Raw genomic sequence first — 21,705 nt, 5'->3', positions numbered from 1 at the left:
TGTGCCTGAGTCGTCTGTGAACGTACTCTATATGTGGAATTCCGAGTACATGGTTCCTTCAGCTATTTTATCATTGGGGAAATGGTGAATTATATCCCCTCCGCAAAACGAAATATGTTAATTATAATCTCTGTTATGCTTTTGGATCATTCATACGTTTGTTATCCATACATTTCATGTTGGAGTTATGTTAAAGCAAGGACAAATACGAGACGCTTTGTTAACAGCAAGGGGTATGAATGAGCTTAAAGTATGACGGAGAGTAAAGTGTAGATATTTTGTATCGTGGAGAGGTAAATTCTTTGTATTCATGCTTTGAACTTTTAAGTATCAAACCATATTAGACTCTCTGCACCTGTTTCAAATAAGGAAGGTTTAGTCTTTGTATTCAATTTGTAGTTGGATGTCTTATGATATTGTGTTAGAGATAACCCTAGTGTGCTCTATAGTTCGTTTTAGTAATCTTTTAAGTATGCTTTAGAGATTCGAAAATTGTATTTTTAGTAAATGGAGAAATTGGGAGTGTCCTATTTCTAGAGTTTGGGCAATATACTTTTATGGAAATATAACTGTTATCTATTTACTTAAATCTTATTTGAGCTTAAAAGAATTATAAACAAAGAGATGAACAAATTTAACCTCGGCCTTTTTACAGTTTGTTTGGATTGTTGTTACCTATCGTTTCATAATGTATTGTTTGATTAATACAACGTTGGGATAGATTGTATTGTTTGCCATCGTTTCATAATGTTACGTAACAACAATATGAAGAATAAACTTGCAACATTATTAAGAAAAAATAGGATATAGGGTAGAATTATTATATAAAAAAGTAGGGTAAATGATAAAATGTGATTATTTAATAATAAGGAAGGGCAAGATGAGAGAAAAAAAGCAAGGAAACGACGTCACCACACCAAATCTGTCGTTCCATAAAGTGGCACTTTTCGTCGTTACGAAACGATGGATTTAACGATACGATATAATAAAATTTAAACAAACATCTATCTATTATTAAAAGGAGAGGAAAAGTCATCTCCTTAAAGCCAAGTGACAACCTAGAAAAAAGCCACATGGCATAAGTAGTTAATAATTAGTTATTGGTTATTATTTTTGAATTTAAATATCTACAAAATAATAAAATAAAATATTTTATAATAAAAATTAAAAATTAAAAAATAATACATGTGCATTCAAATTGGAGAGTAGTCTCAAGTTAGAGTTTTTAAATTATTGTGAAATAAAAACTAAAATTACAAAAAATAAAAAATATATCTTCTATTATATTACAAAAATAAAGTAGTAGACAATAATATTAAACAAATTAATATGCTAATAAAATTTTTTATTAACAATGTAAAAATACTAAATATTGAATAAGCATTATAAAGAAAAATATAGAACAAAAAAGTTATTCAATGAGTATACAAGTCTCTTTATTTTAATAGAGATTTTATTCATTAAAATTCAGATAATATTATTGAGAACATTAGAATAAAATTTCTAATATTAAACAAAGTCATATGCTAATAAAATTTTGTATTAACAATGTAAAAATACTATATCTATATCTAAATCTATATATTATATATTATATATTGTAATATATTATTAAAATGAGAGAAAAAAGCACTCTCCTTAAGCCAAGTGTCAGCCTAGTAAAAAGTAACATGGCATAAGTAGTTAATAATTAGTTATTGGTTATTATTTTTGAATTTAAATATCTATAAAATAATAAGATAAGTTATTTTATAAAAAAAATAAAAATTAAAAAAAAAACTTTGCATTCAAATTCGAGAGTAGTTTCAAGTTGGAGTTTTTAATCTATCTATTATTAAAATGAGAGGAAAAAGCCCTCTTATTAAGACAAGTGACAACTTAGAAAAAAGCCACATGGCATAAGTAGTTAATAATTAGTTATTGGTTATTATTTTTGACTTTAAATATCTATAAAATAATAAAATAGAATATTTTATAATAATATTATTGACAACAACATAATAAAATTTAAAATAAAAATTATTTAATAAAATATATATCTTCTCTTATATTACAAAAAGAATGCAAGCAGACAAAAATATTAAACAAAGTAATTTGCTAATAAAATTTTCTATTAACAATGTAAAAATACTAAACATTGGATAATAGAAACAAAAAAGTTATTCAATGACTATATAAGTGTCACGACCCAAACCAATGGACCGCGACGGGCACCCGGTACCGTACTCAATCGAGTACCAATGTAACGTATCTTTCGTATCATACTATCATAGATAAATGAGCCGGAGAGGCTGTCGTGAGATAAGTAGAATAAAACATGAGGAAATACTCAATATAGGGTGACCCAACTTGATATACCGACTTATACATATGACGTACTGGCCTATAAGGCCGGCATGATCCTTAATAAACTCAAAACATAGGCCGACAAGGCCATACCAGTATCCGTATACATGACATCTGTCTACAAGCCTCTAAGAGTACATAAATACCATAAAGGTCGGGACAGGGCCCCGCCATACCAATTAATACATATTCAAATCATACTGACCAAATATGCAACTCCGGAGCAAGTAGAGTGCACAAACACCTTCTGCTTATCTGATAGCCTACTAGGAGAACTCTCAACCTGTCTATCGGGACCTGCGGGCATGAAACGCAGTGTCCCCAGGCAAAAAGGATGTCAGTACAAATAAAGTACCAAGTATGTAAGGCATGACACTAGTATATAAAAGACATGAAAGAAACATGGAGTAAAGAACTCAACCTGTAATTCTGAATAGCTCTGTGAATCATGAAAATTTATAATGGCATGCATGTGCGTATAAATGCCATACCATGCATAAGTATATGCGTACATAACATCATCAAGCCTCTGAGGACATCCCACCATATCATCTCAGCCACTGTGGGCAAAATCATCAACGTATACCAATTGATCAGGTGTGGTGAGTATATAACGCCATAACCTTTTCTCATATCCCATATACATATAATATACGCGTATATAACTCCATATGGTCATTGGTCAATGTACATGTATACATGAATGAAATGCATAAGAAGTACGTTAATAAGATTTCTCAAAATGTCATAAGATCATTATGCCTTTGATTAATATCATGAAATAAATTTTATCAACTTGCGTATTTTTTTGAAACCCATGAACAGATGATAGAATAATAAGACACATGGGGAATCAAGAATATAGACATCCCTAGTATTTCTATGAATAGAGTCATTTATGAAAGTTACGTATTTGCTCGTTTCGTTTGTATCGTACGGATCATGCCAAAAGGAAAGGAGGGATGGCCTTAACATACCTTAAATCGGTTGAGTCCTTAATACCTTCCAAGAAATTCTTCAAACAACTCAACCCAATCTACCATATCATAAGGAGATTCAAAATCAGTGCTGAGTAAAAGCTAAGTCCGTAACTTAAACTAGTAGCTCGTTTACGTAAATTTGGGCAGCATCTCCCCCGTAACTAGGCCCTCCTCCAATACCATATACCAACAACAACAAGAACACAACAATAACAACATGTAAGCATCATTTTCCAACCTTATCTCCATCACAATATACCACAAAACATCCCACACACCCTAATCACTTCATACATAAAACGACAACCAAAGTAGTGTCAAACAACCAAAAAGAATGTAACGACAAACGATCAGCCCACCATTACATCATTATGTGGTGTTTATCCATATCATTTGTCCTCCAAAACTCCATTAAACAGTAGCAAATTATACAGCCCAAAGGCAACACGAAACAGCCCACAAAATAGTTCGCTAGAAGTCAAATAACTCGAACTCACGGCTTCCGATCACCGTTCCGTGAGTTCTAACTATTAGAAAATAAATTTATCAATATTCCTTGATATTTAAACACTTAAATACAGAAATTACACGTTTTATTAACTATGAAGTAACTTCCAAAACTCAAACTACAAAGAAAAAGAAAGGCGATATAGCGATACTTACGTCGTAGGGATCGTTTTAATGTTATCGCTTCTTGATTCCGTGCCCAGGATGATAATCTTGTTTGAAACTCTTGCAGAGAGATTAAGAGCAAAGTTAGAGGTGTTATTTGGGTGTGTTCTCTTGAAAAATGGAGAAAGAGACGAGATGGGATGTAAATATCCCATTTTTTTAAAAAGTCAAAAGGGTGCTACTTGGCACCCTATGATTGGCCCTTCTTCCAACGCTTTTAAATTTTTTATCTGGGTGTCATATGAATGAACGGTTAAGAGAGTTAGAAACTACATTCCAAGACCTTCAATTTGGTATATAATATGTCCCAAAAAGACCTCATATACATACAAAATTTATTTCTCAAAAAGCTGTGTTACAAGGCAAATCCTTAGTCGGTTTTTCCGCAACTTTAATCTGATTTTTTCCAAACTTCATATTTTCTATCCAAACATCATATATAGCCATATTATGACTTTAAAATCATTTAACTTATGACTAAAAAGTCTCATATTCATTACGTCACCTTGAGACGCACAGGGTGTAACAATCTTCCCCCCTTAGAAACATTCGTCCTCGAATGTTAAACTCCCAGAAATCTATAGAAATTTTGGCAGAGTCTCCTCTGTAACGGTACTACTACCAACCTGTCACATAGTAAACCCAACAATACAAATCCACACAGGGCCACAATTATCAATAACACCAATGGCCTCACACGATCAATAACAATAACTAACATAAGAATCAAGTACCATATACGTACCTAAAGGTTGTGATGTCTCAGTCTGATCCTCCTCCGGAAGTGGAAACAAGTGAGGATACCTAGTCTTCATTTTTTCTTCAGCTTCCCAAGTCATCTCTTCCACATTATTGTTAATCCAAAGTACTTTAACCGAAGTTACATCCTTTGTTCTTAATCTCCAAACTTGTCTATCTAGTATAGCAATGAGAGCTTCCTCATATAATAGTTGCTCTGTAACCTAAACATCGTCAACTGGAATGACATTAGAGGGATCTCCAGTACACCTACGGAGCATAGACACATGAAATACTGAATGTACAGACTCCGATTTGGAAGGCAGGTCTAACTCATATGCTACTTGGCCTACTCTGCGTATAATCTTATAAGGTCCAATGTACCGAGGGCTAAGCTTTCCTTTCTTACCGAATCTCATAACGCCTTTCATCGGTGATACCTTTAGGAATACCCAATCATCTACCTGAAACTCTAAGTCTCGGCGTCGATTATCTGCATAGGACTTCTGACGATTTTGAGCTGCTAATAGCCTTTCCCGTATAAGCTTAATCTTCTCAACTGCTTGTTGTACCAACTCTAGTCCTACTAACTTAGTTTCCCCAACCTCGAACCATGTGATAGGTGACCTACACTTTCGTCTGTAAAGAGCTTCGTATGGAGCCATTTGAATGCTGGAATGATAACTATTATTATATGTAAACTCAATAAGTGGAATATGATCATCCAAGCTACCCCTGAAGTCCATCACACAAGCCCGTAGTATATCCTCCAGTGTCTGAATAGTACTTTCAGCCTGACCGTCTGTCTGGGGATGAAATATTGTACTAAGACTTACCCGAGTCCCCAATCCTTTTATAAGGACCTCCAGAAATTAGTTGTAAACTAAGCACCTCTATCTAAGATAATAGATATAGGGACACCATGAAGTCGTACTATCTCCCTATTGTAAAGCCTTGCATAATCCTCTGCTGAATAAGTAGTCTTGACAGACAGGAAATGGGCTGCTTTTGTAAGTCTATCGACAATAACCCATATAGAATCGAACTTACGTTGGGTACGAGGTAAGCCTATGATGAAATCCATATTAATCACTTCCCATTTCCAAGTCGGAATCTCTATAGCCCGTAATAATCCACCGGATTTCTGATGCTCAATCTTAACTGCTGACAATTAGGGCACTGAGCAACAAACTCTGCTATATCCTTCTTCATTCCGTCCCACCAGTATATTCCCCTGATATCATGATACATCTTCGTCGCTCCTGCATGAATAGAATAACGAGAATAGTGAGCTTCTCCCATAACCTGCTGACGCAACCCCGCCACATTAGAACACATAATCGACCTCAATATTTAAGGACTCCATCTCCTGTAATCTCAAATGGTGTATTCTCCTTTTGAGGGGATGTATCTCTGTAATGAGCTAGCATAGGATCGTCATACTGGCGTTCCTTCACTTCAGTTACTAAAGAGGATGTTGACGTGTCCTGAATAGTAACTCTAGTATCACCTGAGTCCAGTAATCGAACTCCAAGACTAGCTAGCTGATGAATCTCATGGGCTATCCCACACTTCTCTGGCTGTAAATATGACAGGCTACCCATAGATCTACGGTTGAGGGTGTCGGCTACTACATTCGCCTTTCCTAGATGGCATAAAATATCAACATCATATTCTTTTAGTAGCTCCAACCATCGCCTTTGGCGTAAATTCAATTCCTTTTGATTGAAGATATATTGAAGGCTCTTATGATCCGTATATATATATATATATATATATATAAACATAAATGCCATATATATATATATATATATATATCAACATAAATGCCATACAAATAGTTCCTCCACATCTTTAGTGCATGAATCACCGCGGCTAACTCTAAATCGTGGGTCGGATAATTCTTCTTGTGCTTTCTTAGTTGTCTTTAAACATAAGCGATTACTTTTCATGGTCGTTCTGCCACTTGTTGCATGAATACATGGCTTATCTCATTGCCCACAAATACTGGAATTTCCTGTAACTCATATGATCTCAAATATTATTTTTTAATTTTTTTTCCTTCCCGTTCATTAGCCATGATAGGTGCCACTTTCTTATGGAGTGCATACAATGTTGTTATGAGACTGTTGTTACAAGACCATTTCTTCCTTATGTCACTATGCTTAAGTTGAAGCCTTCTTCCTTATTCCCTCAGGTAGTGTTTCTTTGTAGTACTTAAGATAGACCCTTTGACTCATGTAAAGCTGCGAGCTTATTACATCGTATACCCAAAAGATTTTTTTTTTTTACGTTCTTACTCACCTATAATTATCCTTAATTACTTACCTCTATGCCCTTGTGCTCGTAAGGTTGATTCTTAATTGAAATTTTTGATTGTACAACCCCAACTCCTATCTGAATATTTCTTAAGGATTATGATGTCATCATATTTGCGAGACGGAATTTCCTATGTTGGGTTTCACTATGTTTATCTTGCATAACCTGCTGATTTGTCTATATCCTCTTATTTAGCCATGGCTAGGGTCTTCCTGAATCAACTACTAACTACACGTTAGTCCATTCTCATATCTATAATATGCGTAATCTCTCTTGGGTTATATCCTTTGTCTTAACTTATCATGCACACTGGCTCCTTATGTATCCAATGTTCATTTGCACTTATTTATCAATAACATCTAGTGATGGAACCCTTACTGCCTCTCCCCGTCATCATGCTTACATAATATTTTGGAATCGTATCATATCCGTAGGATATGAATAAATGCAATCTCATTTCTTTCGCCTTTCTACCACATTCTTCCTTTACTATTCCATAGTTACCTTAACAATATAACTCTGACTTAATACCATATCACACCATCTTTCCCTCTTTAGGGGAGTACTAACATTTATTGCTATGAAGATTTACCTATAAATATTTTACCTCTTCATATTTGGCGTCTTCTCACATCTTCACGGACTCTTACTTTCCTTGCGGTAACCCTTCTGTAGTAGGGATAATATAATTTCTTACACACAAAGGTGACACCTAGTGTAACTGGCACACTTAGTCCCTTAAGCTTAACTCTGCTCATAACACTTGTTTTAGGGAAACGTCTTCCTGAATGACCTTTAAAAGTTATTATTCTTTTGTCCATTCGATTATCGCCCGGAACGCGATCTCTGAAATTATCACGATGTCAACTATTATCAAATCCTTCGGTCCCGAATTCATGTTTAGTTTATCTTATTCACTAGCTCATACTAATTTCTATTACTCCGGGGGTCCAACTTTTCCTTCTAGTAATCATGTATGAGTCACCAACTCATTTCTCGAAATGGGGACATGACTTTATGGGTTATACTCTTTTATTATCTCAAGGCCTGTAACTTCTTGTCTTTTCCTTCACTTGACTATATAATCTGTAGTCCTGTCATATTTTGATTTACCGTTATCATCCATTTATCACATCTTGCTCATAATGCTTCATTTACTTTCTTCTTATTCTCCTGTTAATATTTCTATCTATTACCTTATTATGAAAACTTTTTCAAAACATTCTTTCACTTTTAGCCCCCCTTGATTCAACTCACTGGCTCTTCGGGTCGCCTAACACTCTCTCTTTACTAGGGACGGGAGCCATACAAAGGTAAATATTTATCCCTTCTAGGATTCTAATGCCAATCTTCTGAAATTTCTAAACATTCTAGTATTCATATCTGATTGTACTATTCTAGAGTGCACTATCTAGGTGTCTCACAAGGAGAACCATTACCACGTTTGCAATACCCTCGGAAATATGAGCTAATGATAACAATCCATCCACAATTTTGACTTTAAAGTAATATGACTTTAAAGTCTCATATATAGCCATATTATGACTTTAAAGTACTATTTTCTATCCAAACATCATATATAGCCATATTATGACTTTAAAATTATTTAAATCATGATTAACAAGTCTCATATTCATTACGTCACCTTGAGACGCACAGGGTGCAACTATAAGTCCCTTTAATTTAATAGAGATTTTATTATTAGGTATATCATATTGACAAATAAGATGACAATTGAAATTTATTAAAATAATATGATCTATTATGATCAAACCAGCCCGATCACAATTTATGTTAATTAATATTGATCACGTATCGCGCGGGTACGACTACTAGTTGTATTTAAAGTAACAATATGATACAATACTATATATATATATATATATATATATATATATATATATATATATATAACAATCATCCAAACAAGTTGTTAGAGTACTTTGGGAAAAGACGTTTCGGGAAAAGAGGTTTGGAGAAGAACATTTTTGTCTTTTGATTGTTTTATCCCGGAATTAGCTAATATCAGAATTACTAACCACATTCCTTGGAATAAGAAAAAATTGTTGTATAAATATTTTGAAATTACTTACGCCGTAATAAATTTCTGTTAACCAAATATAAGATAAAATAATTTCATAGTTTATTTCGGTATTATTTCCTTATCTTTAATGACAAACGAACCATTAAAGTTAAATTGTTTAATTTGAAATAATCGTTAGCAAATCTAAAAAAATATAAAATTAAAAGAGTCTATATATTATTAAAATGAGAGAAAAAAATCCTTTTCTTAAGTCTAGTGGCAGCCCAGAAAAAAGCCACATGGCATAAGTAGTTATCTATATCTATATTCTATATATTATTAAAAGGAGAGGAAAAAACTCTCTCCTTAAGCCTAGTGACAGCCCAGAAAAAAGCCACATGGCATAAGTAGTTAATAATTAGTTATTGGTTATTATTTTTGAATTTAAATATTTATAAAATCTATTTATATATTATTAAAAGGAGAGGAAAAAGCCCTCTTCTTAAGCCAAGTGGCAGCCCAGAAAAAAACCACATGACATAAGTAGTTAATAACTAGTTATTATCATAGGGGATCAGTTTTTGATGTTCAAGCAGAATATCAATAGGGTAAAGGCAGCACTCTCAAAATGGAATAGGGAAATATTTGGTGATATCTTCAAGCAATTGGCTATTTTGGAGGACATTGTTAGGGTGAAGGAGATGTTGTTTGAAGAAGAGCCTACAACTGAGAGTAGGATTGTGCTTCAAAAGGCTCAATCTGAATTGAAGAAATACTTGAATATTGAGGAGCAGTATTGGAAGCAAAATGCTGGGATGAATTGGTTTGCTGAAGGAGATAGGAATACAAGTTTCTTTCACAACCATGTCAATGGCAAAAGAAAGAAATTACAACTAAAGAGGATCAAAAGTGGCAGTGGGGTATGGATTGAAGACCAGGAGCAATTGGCTACAGCTACAGTGGACTTCTATCAAAAACAGTTCACAAATGAAGGTGATGCTTCTGAATTTCCCTTGCTCAATAATGTACCTTCAATGGTCACTATGGATCAGAATTTGGAACTTAGCAGATTGCCAACAATTGAAGAAGTAAGGGCAGTAATTTTTGAGCTTAGTGGGGAGAGTGCTAGTGGCCCTGATGGATTCACTGACTTGTTTTATCAAACATGCTGGGATGTTATTGGTGCTGATATACACAACATGGTACTACACTTCTATGGAGGAGCTGCATTGCCTAAATCCATCACTCACACTAATCTTGTGTTGCTGCCCAAGAAACCTAGAGTCGAGACCTTCTCTGACTTAAGACCTATTAGTTTGAGCAACTTCATTAACAAGGTTTTGTCTAGGTTGTTACATGACAGATTGGAGATTTTTTTGCCATTTCTAATAGCTCCTAATCAATCCGGATTTGTAAAGGGTAGGAGTATATTTGAGAACATCTTATTGACTCAAGAAATTATCACTGACATAAGGTTAAGGGGAAAGCCAGCTAATGTGGTGATCAAGCTTGATATGGCTAAGGCCTATGATAGGGTCTCATGGAAGTACTTATTGCATGTGCTAAGGAAGATGGGATTTTCTGAACACTTCATCAACATGGTGTGGAACTTGATGTCAAATAACTGGTATTCAGTTTTGGTGAATGGGCAGTCCTCAGGGTTCTTTAAGTCGACAAGGGGTATGAAATAAGGAGATCCCCTATCTCCAGCATTGTTCATTCTGTCAGCTGAGGTACTTTTCAGGTCTTTGAATAAGCTTTTTGAAGACAGGTCATTTATGGGATTTGGAATGCCTAAGTGGTCTGATTCTTTAAACCACTTGGCGTATGCTGATGATACGATAATCTTTGCATCTGCTCATCCTCCCTCTTTGAGCAAGATTATGGCAGTGTTAGGGAACTATGAGAAGATATCAGGTCAAATGATCAACAAAGATAAGAGTTCATACTACATGTATTCAAAGGTTGCTAATGAATTGTTTCAGGCAGTTGGAGCTATTACAGGATTTGCAAGAGGTAAATTCCCCTTCACATATCTAGGGTGTCCTATTTTTTACACTATAAGGAGGAAGGACTATTATGAGGAGCTTATCAAGAAGGTGAAGGCTAAATTGCATTCATGGAAAGGAAAACTGCTGTCATTTGGAGGAAAGGCAACACTCATCTCTAGTGTGTTGCAAAGTATGCCAGTTCACATGTTATCAGTCCTTGATCCACCAAACAGCATCCTGGGGCATCTACATAAGACTTTTGCTAGGTTCTTTTGGAGCACAAAGGAAGAAGGGAGAAATAGACACTAGGCTTCATGGAAAAATCTTTGCCTTCCTAAAGAGGAAGGGGGATAGGTTTTAGGTCCTTAAATGATGTCTCAAGGGCACTGTTTGCTAAACTATGGTGGAGGTTTAGGACCACAAAATCTTTGTGGTCTAATTTCATGTGGAATAAGTATTGCAAGAAGGAGCCACCAACTGTGGTACGTTTTAGGGGAGGGTCTCATGTTTGGAGACAAATGTTGAATGCTAGGGAAGAAGTAGAACATGAGATCGTATGGCAATTGAAGAGTGGAATAACTAATATTTGGCATGAAAATTGGACTGGATTGGGTGCACTTTATCATGTATTGCCTGAAGACTTTCCAATAAATGAAGTTCTTCAGGAGGTGGCAGAACTGCGGCAAGGGAAAACATGGGATGATCAGCTGCTAGATCAAACTTTCAATGAGGAAATTGCAGAATATATAAGGCTAAATGTGCACTATGAAGGCAGTGAGGGATATTGGGATAAGCCATACTGGATGCCAACTCCTTCAGGCAAGTTCAGTGTTAGTAGTGCTTGGCAAATATTAAGGCATAGGGCATATCCTAATCAGGAATTCAAGTTAATGTGGATTAAAGGTTTGCCATTCAAGATATCCTTCTTCTTGTGGAGATTGTGGAGGCAGAAAATAGCCACCGATGACATGTGGAAGAGGCAAGGGAAAATGGTGATGTCTAGGTGTTGGTGTTGTCAGTAGCCCCAAGAGGAATCCATTGAACATATATTTGTCACAAGTCCTACTGCCTCTAAGGTATGGAACTTGTTTATGGGGGCTGCTGGAATTTCTGTGCAATTGATTCAATTGAAGCAAATTATAAGGCATTGGTGGTATGCTCAGTGTTGTCCGAAATTAAAGCCACTATTTCAAGCAGTACCAGCTATCATCACCTGGGAGCTGTGGAAGAGAAGAAATGCAGGTAAACATGGTGGTTCAATATCCACAAATAGGGTGATTCATGAGATAAATAGGACATTGCATCAACTGGGAAGGGTGAGGTATACTTGGATCCCTAATATTCCATTGTTATGGCCAGTCATGATTCAATACTTTGAAGGATATAAACCTATATTGATCACTACAAGAGTAACATGGCAGCTTCCTTGTCATGGTTGGTACAAATGTAATACTGATGAAGCTTCAAAGGGCAATCCTGGACCTAGCTCCCTAGGCTTTTGTGTGAGGGATGATGAAGGTGATGTGGTGTATGCTAGGGCAGTAGACCTGGGAGTTATAACTAATGTGGTGGATGAAGCTAAGGCTATTTTTCAAGGGTTGGAATATTGTGTGGAGCATGATTTTCACCCTCTCATACTGGAGACTGATTCATTGGTGATGAAGAAGGCGATAGAAGGGGAATGGGATCCTCATTGGGTAATTGCACAGGATGTGAAGAAAATTATAGAGATGAAGGACAACTTCAATGTGATCTTTCAACATGTGTTCAAAGAAGGCAACTCAGTGGCGGATTTTATAGCTAACATTGTGTTCTCTTTTGCAAGTACATCTGAGTTTCATTCATTCTCTGAACTGCCTAGTGCAGGGAGGAGGTTGATCAATATAGACAAATCTCAATCACCTAACCTTAGGATTAGGATAGCAAAGAGAAGAACCCCAAACCGATGGCTTCACAAGATTGGACTCCGAACAAACTGATATGTCCAAATGCTAAGGAAGATGCTGAACCCATCATATGGTATTTTTGGAGATTGTTGAATCATTTCTCAGTGGCATTAACATGCTTTCAAGCTCAATCTGAGGATGGTTTAGCAATGTTTTGAATGATGTCTACATTAAAGGTTCTAGTAGGGAAGGATCTGAGCTTACAAGATCACAAAAAGGCACAGGCTGGCCTTTGCCTTGCAAAGTCTTCTTAAAGCCAGATCATTCCTGGCTTTTGCCTTGTAAAGCCAGCCTAAAGCTAGCTCATGCCTGACTTTTACCTTGTAAAGTCTGGCTAAAGCCAGCTCATGCCTGGCTTTTGCCTTATAAAGCCTGCCTAAAGCCAGCTCACGCCTGGCCTTTGGCCTGCAAAGCCTGCCTAAAGCCAGCTCATGCCTGGCTTTTTCCTTGCAAAACCTGCCTAAAGCCAGCGCATGCCTGGCCTTTGCCTTGTAAAGCCTGCCTAAAGCCAGCTCAAGCCTGGTTTTTGCCTTGCAAAGCCTGCCTAAAGCCAGGCTCCTCTTTTACACATTAATCTTGATGAGTGAGCATATGATTAATACTTGAACAAAATCAATCCACTGCATATGGAGATCATATAGTAGCGACACTTGGAGGACGATGCGGACTTCAACTCTGCGGTGGAGATGTTTGGAATTCATTTTAGCCTATGGACAATATACCCTGGCGCCTGGTGAGAGCTTGATAGGTGCTGCTTGGTATTTGCCAATGACAATTGGATTCACATACACTAATAGGAGAAGGAAGCATTCAACTTATCATGGTGTAATAGTTAGTTCATTAGATTTTAGCTTTTCTATCTTTTTTAATAGCCAGTAGCTTCATGCAACTTCTATTTTGGTTTGGACATCTTGTAAGCATTGGACCCATTTTTGGGATTTTATTTATATATTAGCCCCTAGGCAAAAAAAAAAAAAAAAAACTAGTTATTGGTTATTTTTTTTGAATTTAAATATTTATAAAATAATAAAATAAAATATTTTATAATAAAAAACAAAAATAAAAAACAAAACTGTCCGTTCAAATTGGAAAGTAGTCTCAAGTTGGAGTTTTTAAATTATTTTCAAATAAAAAACTAAAATTACAAAAAATAAAAAATCTATATCTTCTATATATATTATTAAAAGGAGAGAAAAAACCTCCACATTAAGCCAAGTGACAACCTCATAATGGACCACTTGGCAAATTAGGACAAAGTTAGTTAGGTTAGATAATAATATTTTTTTTAATTTAAATTTTAAATGATTTACATTATGCATTATGTATTGTTATAATTAGTTGCTCTCTTTGAGTTAACAATCCAAATTGGGGAGTAGTTTCATCCTAATATGGTAGTATATATCTATAAAATACTACCAATAATTTTTTATACAGAAAATAATTTGATTTCGAATTTAAAGAAAAAAAATATTATTTCAAATTTATAGATAGAAATATTTGAGTAGAGATTTAATAAAAGTTCACTTGCTGGTGGCAAATGATGTAAAATAGAAATTATTAAAAATATCAGTAAATTTATGACAAAATATTAAATTACTTATCTGTTTATATATTTTTTAAAAATTAAATCTATAACTATATATAATAAAAAAAAAAAAGAGGCAAAGACACTATAGTAAGCCATGTGGCAACATAATAAAAAGTCACTTGGCAATTTTAGGACAAAGTTAGTTAGGTTAAGTAATAATTAGTTTCTTTTTTAATTTTAATTTAAAAAAATTAAAGTATGCATTATTTATTAATAATAATTAGTTGCACTTTTTGAATTTGAATTTAAACATAGAATAAAAGTCTAATTAACAAAGAAATTAACTACCTAAAATTAACTCAAGCATGGGTGAGGATTGGTTTCGGTTAGTTAATTTCTTTGTTTCATTTTTTTAAAATCATTTTCTTTTTTCTTTTTTTGAAATAAAAAGTGTATTTATCATTAAAATTCAGACAATATTATTGAGAACAATATAATAAAATTTAAAATAATAAAAATTTTCAAGATTAATAAAATACATCTTCTATTATATTATAAAAAGAAAGTAGCAGAAAAAATATTAAATAAGTAATATGCTAATAATTTCTATTAACAATGTAAGGGTCAGTTTAGGTTAGTTAATTTCTTTGTTTTATATTTTTAAATCATTTTCGTTTTTATTTTCTGAAATAAAAAGTATATTTATTCATTAAAATTCAGACAATATTATTGAGAATAACATAATAAAATTTAAAATAAAAAAATCTTTCAAGAGTAATAAAATATATATCTTCTATTATATTACAAAAAGAAAGTAGCACACAAAAATATTAAACAAGTAATATGCTAATAATTTTTATTAACAATATAATTATACTAAATATTGGATAATATAATAAAGAAAAATATTGAACAAAAAAGTTATTCGATGACTATATATGTCCGTTTAATTTAATAGATTAAAAAAAGCGAGCAGACATAAATATTAAACAAAATAATATGCTAATAAAAAATTCTATTAACAATATAAAAATACTAAACATTGGATAATATAACAAACAAAAATACATAACAAAATGTTATTCAATGGCAATATAAGTCTTTTAATTTAATAAAAATTTTATTATTGGGTATATCATATTGACAACTAAGATGATAATTGAAGTTTATTAAAGCAATACGATATAATATGTTCAAATAAGTTCGGTGATAATTTAATTTAATTAATATTTTTTAATAATTACCACGCATAGCGTACGACTACTAGTACTACTAAAAAACAAATTAAGAAAGAAATAAAAAAGAAATGAAAAATGAGGGAAAAAGCGATAAAATAGGGAGCTGTCAGTGCGTGACAACCACTAACAAGCAGTGAGGCAATGATAGCCCCCACCCACGACGTGTTACGCTGACTGTCACTCATTACCGTTCATCACAAATCCAACGGATGACAGTTCTTCATCAATCTTCAATATAAACTCTCCCCTGTTTTCTCATTTTCCTCTAGAGGGTTTGAATAGAAAGAGGCTTCCCATTGTGCAATTCATTCCGTTCCTGTTGTCTCTTTCTCTCTCTACAATCTCAAGGTAATAATTCATCTTCATTTCCTATTTTAATCCTCTTTTCGCTCTTTTTTAGAATTGTTATATATTGATGTTGAGGCGTAATTGATTGATTTTTGTAATAATTGTGTTTTCGATCTATAGATCTGTTCATTTTAATCTTCCGTTGTTTATCTGTTAAAAATTTTCGTTTTTCATTTCGTTGCATACACTGAGTGATGACGATAAATATTTACACAATCAGGTCAATAGGTAAATCGATTGATAAGGATTATTTAGTAATTTGGTAAAATGGTAATTAATCTTCTATCATGGGTTAAAATTCACAAATTTGATTAATCCATCAAGATAGAATTGTTTTCTTTTTAGGAGTTTTTTTTGTTTTAGGTTTTGATCAGGAATTTGTTGGATCTGGTGAGTACTTTTATGAATGTGATAGATCTGTGCTCGTTAACTGATAATGTCGTAGTTTGTATTCGCTCAACAGAAGCAGCTCTAGTCGCCTGTGTTTGTTTTGATTTGTTGCGATAATCACAGTGCAGTAGAATGATCGTTGATGCCTTTCATGATGATCATGTTATATCTAATGATGTGGGGATCTGAATTATATGGTTTGTTGGGTCTCGTTGTAGCTTTGTGTGTGAAATAGAAGCTATTCAGTTTCATTTGTGGGAAAGTATTACTCCCTCCATTTCATTTTATGTGATCCTACTTGATTGGATGTGAGTTTAAGAAAAAAATATGACTTTTGAAACTTGTTATCTTTAACATGTCATAATATTTCTGTGGCTTTAAAAGCTTGCCATCAAGGTTAAAAGGGAAAGTTCAAGTTAAATTGTTTACTGATCTGGAAAAGGGTCATTCTTTTTTAAATATATTAAAAAAGAAATAGCCTCACATAAACTAGAATGGGGGAAGTATGAAATTTGACGTGTGTTGTGTATTATGGAATGTGTACAGCTTTTAAAAATTTGAGAAAAGCTGTATCTGTTGAACCTAATAAAGGTAAAATTCAACCAATAAATTGGTGGTAAATATATCATGTAACCACCAGTTAGTGTTTCCTTTTTTGTTGTAGTTGACCATGGACTAACCCAACTCTCTCATTACCATCGCAGCCCGATATTACATTTTCGGTATCCTCAACTTGATTTTTTGTGGTAGCTTTCTCTGACCAACTTCATTGTTCTATTTTCTGAGCTGGTTTAATATGTCCAAAGAACTCTGATGCTGTGAAGCATATTCTACTTATTTGTTGATGCACTGGTTATAATCATTAGCTATAGTGATATCTATTACTTTCTTTAAAAATATTATAATGCAGTTTGTTTGCCTTTATTTTTTTTTTCCCTGCAAAGAGAATAAATTTCTCAAAAAACTGAAAAAAACAGTCGTTCAAATATTAGTAACATTTGAATGAAGGATATTAAGAACATCTTTCCCCATAAGGCAACGCTTTTCTTATACTTGGCTATTTCTGATTGTTTTGATGAAAATTTTCCAACTTTGCTAAAGATGCTAGCTTTCTGTGGGACTTTATGTGTTCAACATGCGTATAAAGTTATTTGTTATTTAGAAATAGCAAAAGCTAGTATACGGAAGCAAGAGTAGAATCAGATGGTAATATTTTGGACACATCTTTTGCTGAAGTTTCATTTTCAATGCAGGAAGTAGCATAAGATGGCAGATGGAGAGGATATTCAGCCACTTGTCTGTGACAATGGAACAGGAATGGTCAAGGTAGGTTGAAGTTTTTTTTTACCACAGCAGAGTTGACGTGTTATTATGTTCTTTCCATTTAGTGATGCTTGTTTACCTTGTGGTCTATTATGTTTACAAAATAAAGAAATTCTTATATTGGTTTATTATCTAGGCTGGGTTTGCTGGAGATGATGCTCCACGAGCTGTATTCCCTAGTATTGTTGGCCGGCCCCGCCATACTGGTGTGATGGTGGGTATGGGTCAGAAAGATGCCTATGTGGGAGATGAAGCTCAATCAAAAAGAGGTATTTTAACTCTTAAATACCCAATCGAGCATGGAATTGTTAGCAACTGGGATGATATGGAGAAGATATGGCATCATACTTTCTACAATGAGCTTCGTGTTGCGCCCGAGGAGCATCCAGTCCTCCTAACTGAAGCGCCTCTTAACCCAAAGGCTAATCGTGAAAAGATGACCCAGATTATGTTTGAGACTTTTAATACCCCAGCTATGTATGTTGCTATTCAGGCTGTACTCTCACTGTATGCCAGTGGTCGTACCACCGGTAAGAAATTTTTCCTTCTTTATTAGCATATTCATTTTAAACGACTGAGATTTTTAAAGTTTCTTGATGCTAGTACCTCAAAAAGATCTTGCATTTTTGTGATACTTAGTGAATCCGATGACTGATTTCGAAAAAGTATATAGCTAATGCTTTAAAAGTAGTTGGACTGATGCAAGTAATGCACCGTGTGCTATGTATTTCTAGGATGATCTATCCTTGCACATCTTTGGCCACAGTTCGCACAAAACCATTTTTTTGTTGGTTGCAAATTTATTTTATAAAACTTATAACCTTGTTATTTGCGACATGGTTATTATCAGTCCTGGTTATTGCATCTAATTCATTTTCTTTTTGACAGGTATTGTGTTGGACTCTGGTGATGGTGTCAGCCACACTGTCCCAATTTATGAGGGGTATGCCCTCCCACATGCTATTCTCCGTTTGGACTTGGCAGGTCGTGACCTCACTGATAGTTTGATGAAGATCCTCACGGAGCGTGGTTACATGTTCACCACCTCAGCTGAGCGGGAAATTGTCAGGGACGTGAAAGAAAAGCTTGCTTACATTGCTCTCGACTATGAACAGGAACTCGAGACGTCAAAGACCAGCTCTTCTGTGGAGAAGAACTATGAGCTCCCGGATGGGCAGGTGATCACCATTGGTGCTGAGCGTTTCCGTTGTCCTGAGGTCCTTTTCCAACCATCAATGATTGGAATGGAAGCTGCCGGAATCCACGAGACTACATACAACTCTATCATGAAGTGTGATGTGGATATTAGAAAGGACCTTTATGGAAACATTGTGCTCAGTGGTGGCTCTACCATGTTCCCGGGTATCGCTGATAGAATGAGCAAAGAAATTACTGCACTGGCTCCTAGCAGCATGAAGATTAAGGTGGTGGCCCCACCAGAGAGGAAATACAGTGTCTGGATTGGAGGCTCTATCTTGGCTTCCCTCAGCACCTTCCAGCAGGTTTGCTTCATCCTCCTCTCTCCTAATAGAAAAAGCTTTGCCTTGTTTTTTATGTCTATCTTAACTAGAAGCTTGATAATTTCTGATGGGGCTTTCCTCTTTTCTTCTTTTGTCCAGATGTGGATTGCAAAGGCAGAGTATGACGAATCTGGTCCTTCTATTGTCCACAGAAAGTGTTTCTGATTTTCCTAGAGTGACAATGTTGATGAAAGGAAAATACTTACTTCCTACTGGATCAGAAATGCAGTTGCATTGTTATATTCCAGCTTTATTTTCTGTATTTTTGTTCTCATGTTGGATTGAAGATATTGAGTATTGAGTGGGTAAGGAGTTGATTGTTGGGTCATCTTATTCTTTTATTTCTCTATTTGACTTTCAAGTTTCTACTCTTCCATTGTTCTTCTCTTTTATGTCCCCCCCCCCCCCCCCCTCCTTTTCCTTTGCCTACTTGAGATGACTGAAGATTGCTTGATTAGGCAAGAATCTAATTAATGGTGCCTTTTTATAGCACAACATATGCATAGCTTTACTTTCACTGAGGAGTACTTATAGACGCTGACATAAACTGTTTCACCATTTGTGCGATATAGCATCCGATCTTGGCCCGATTAGGTAAGCTGTCTCACCGTATGTTGACTGTTGATCAAGGGTAGAAATGACACCAGATAGCCATGGTAAAGGGTTCCTATTTAGGAATTAGCTAGTATGTCCTGAATTTTAGTTTTTCAGTTCAACTTTTTAGGAGAAAAATGTCTCGAATTAATCTGAAGTTAAGCACTATCTCTAAATAACATCCTAGAATAGCTATCTTTGCACTTGCGCCTATGAAAATTTTGATGGGTCTAAGTCACACCATCGCATTGATGGGTCTAAGTCGAACCATCGCATTGTTTAAAGCTGCTGTATCAAAAAAGCATGGCGGTAGATCCCATAACTAAAACTTAACAAAAGAATATGAAGCTATCTCAAATTGTTCAACTTCTGATTGAGTTATTTGAAGTCACTTGGTTCATAAATTATCTTTGTGAATATAATTGTTCATAGCGATTTCTTGCACAAATTGGAATTGATCATTATCAAATATATCAGAAATTTTACGATAGAATAGCACGATCAGGAACTTCCTGTTTCAGAATAATAATTCTGAGTTGAGCGCAGGAATACAATGGCCTTTCCTACTTTTTCACAAAATTGAGTTTCTTACAAGGGGTGAAGATATGAGGAGGAAAATAAGGCCCGTTTGTTCATAGTTTTTTTTCCCTTTTTTCAATTTTTTTTCTTTCAAAAATGTGTTTGTCCACGAAATTTGGCAAGTTTTTGGAAATTTTTCGAAAATGAGTTTTTCAAAAACCAAAAAGGGGTTTTGACCACGTTAAAATTTCAGAAAAACTGTTTTCTCCATTCACAAAATTGCAACATTTTTTCAAATAAAATACATATCCAAATATTATTTTTCAACTTAACTACAATTACTAATCTTTTTCCAAAAAATACAATTTTCATGTCCAAACGTTTATCAAGACACAGCTAACGAAATTCTATTAAACCCATCTTCTTCCTCAACTTCGATAAACTTTAAAATCATAACGCTGGCTTTAAAAGTCAATAGCCCGTCTAGCTCAGTTGGTAGAGCGCAAGGCTCTTAACCTTGTGGTCGTGGGTTCGAGCCCCACGGTGGGCGTTATTTTTGGCCTACGTTTTGTTTTTTGTTGTTATGGAGTAAACTATATATGGGCCCTTTTGTCCATTTCAGGCCCATCAATAGGGATTAAGCTGCAGGGTCCATAATTCTAAATGACACCATATCACTCTAAGGGTGTGTTTGGTATAAGGAAAATATTTTCCAATTTTTTCATGTTTGGTTGGTTTAAAGAGAAGGGAAAACATTTTTCAAAACTCCTTCTCAACCTTTCCCACGCTATTACCTAACCCACCCAGCTAACCCCACCCCACCCCATCTCTCCAAAAAGGCTTCTTTTTCTTTTCAAATTTCTGTTTTTTTTTCCGTCACCACTCACCATACTAACCCCCCACAAAAAAATTACTTTTTTTACCTTTTTTTTTTTGTAAATTCAAATTTCTATTTTTTCTTTTTTCTGCAACCTCCCCCCCTCCCCCCCCCCCCCCCCCACACACACAAAAAAAATACTTTTTCTTTGTAATTTTAAACTTTCTGTTTTTTCTTTTTTGCACCCCCCCCCCCCTCGCGCGCTGATTATTTTTTTTTAATATATATTTTCAGTTTTAGTTTTTTCATCTTTCGGTTTACAAGTTCGAAATTTTATAAGTTCCAAAATTATGAGTTCAGAGGTTTATGTATTTGAAAGTTTACGGGTTCAAAATTTTGCGGTTTTGAAAATT

The 21,705-nt window shown here is 34.6% G+C and overlaps 1 protein-coding gene and 1 non-coding gene across 2 annotated transcripts; both read left to right on the top strand.

The window, feature by feature from the left end:
- The first annotated feature begins 15,903 nt into the window (after positions 1–15,903).
- On the top strand, positions 15,904–19,690 carry LOC104085552 (actin-97-like). Its single transcript, XM_009589609.4, has 5 exons — positions 15,904–16,129; positions 17,773–17,845; positions 17,979–18,372; positions 18,731–19,344; positions 19,462–19,690. The coding sequence occupies exons 2-5, from the start codon at positions 17,786–17,788 to the stop codon at positions 19,525–19,527; spliced, it is 1,134 nt and encodes a 377-aa protein (XP_009587904.1). The 5' UTR covers positions 15,904–16,129; positions 17,773–17,785; the 3' UTR covers positions 19,528–19,690.
- Positions 19,691–20,952: 1,262 nt separating this feature from the next.
- On the top strand, positions 20,953–21,025 carry TRNAK-CUU (transfer RNA lysine (anticodon CUU)). The gene has a single exon. It is a non-coding gene; the product is annotated as a tRNA-Lys (tRNA).
- Positions 21,026–21,705: the final 680 nt, after the last annotated feature.

This window comes from Nicotiana tomentosiformis, chromosome 4, assembly GCF_000390325.3.
Source record: "Nicotiana tomentosiformis chromosome 4, ASM39032v3, whole genome shotgun sequence".
In the NCBI taxonomy this organism is placed as follows: domain Eukaryota; kingdom Viridiplantae; phylum Streptophyta; class Magnoliopsida; order Solanales; family Solanaceae; genus Nicotiana; species Nicotiana tomentosiformis.
The sequence above is the reverse complement of the archived record's forward strand: the minus strand, read 5'-3'. Positions and strand labels throughout refer to the sequence as shown.

Coding starts and splice junctions, on each gene's coding strand:
- LOC104085552 (XM_009589609.4), top strand. CDS start 17,786: ATGGCAGATGGAGAGGATATTCAGCCACTTGTCTGTGACAATGGAACA. Junction 18,373..18,730: donor TGCCAGTGGTCGTACCACCG/GTAAGAAATTTT, acceptor TCTTTTTGACAG/GTATTGTGTTGGACTCTGGT. Junction 19,345..19,461: donor CCCTCAGCACCTTCCAGCAG/GTTTGCTTCATC, acceptor TCTTTTGTCCAG/ATGTGGATTGCAAAGGCAGA.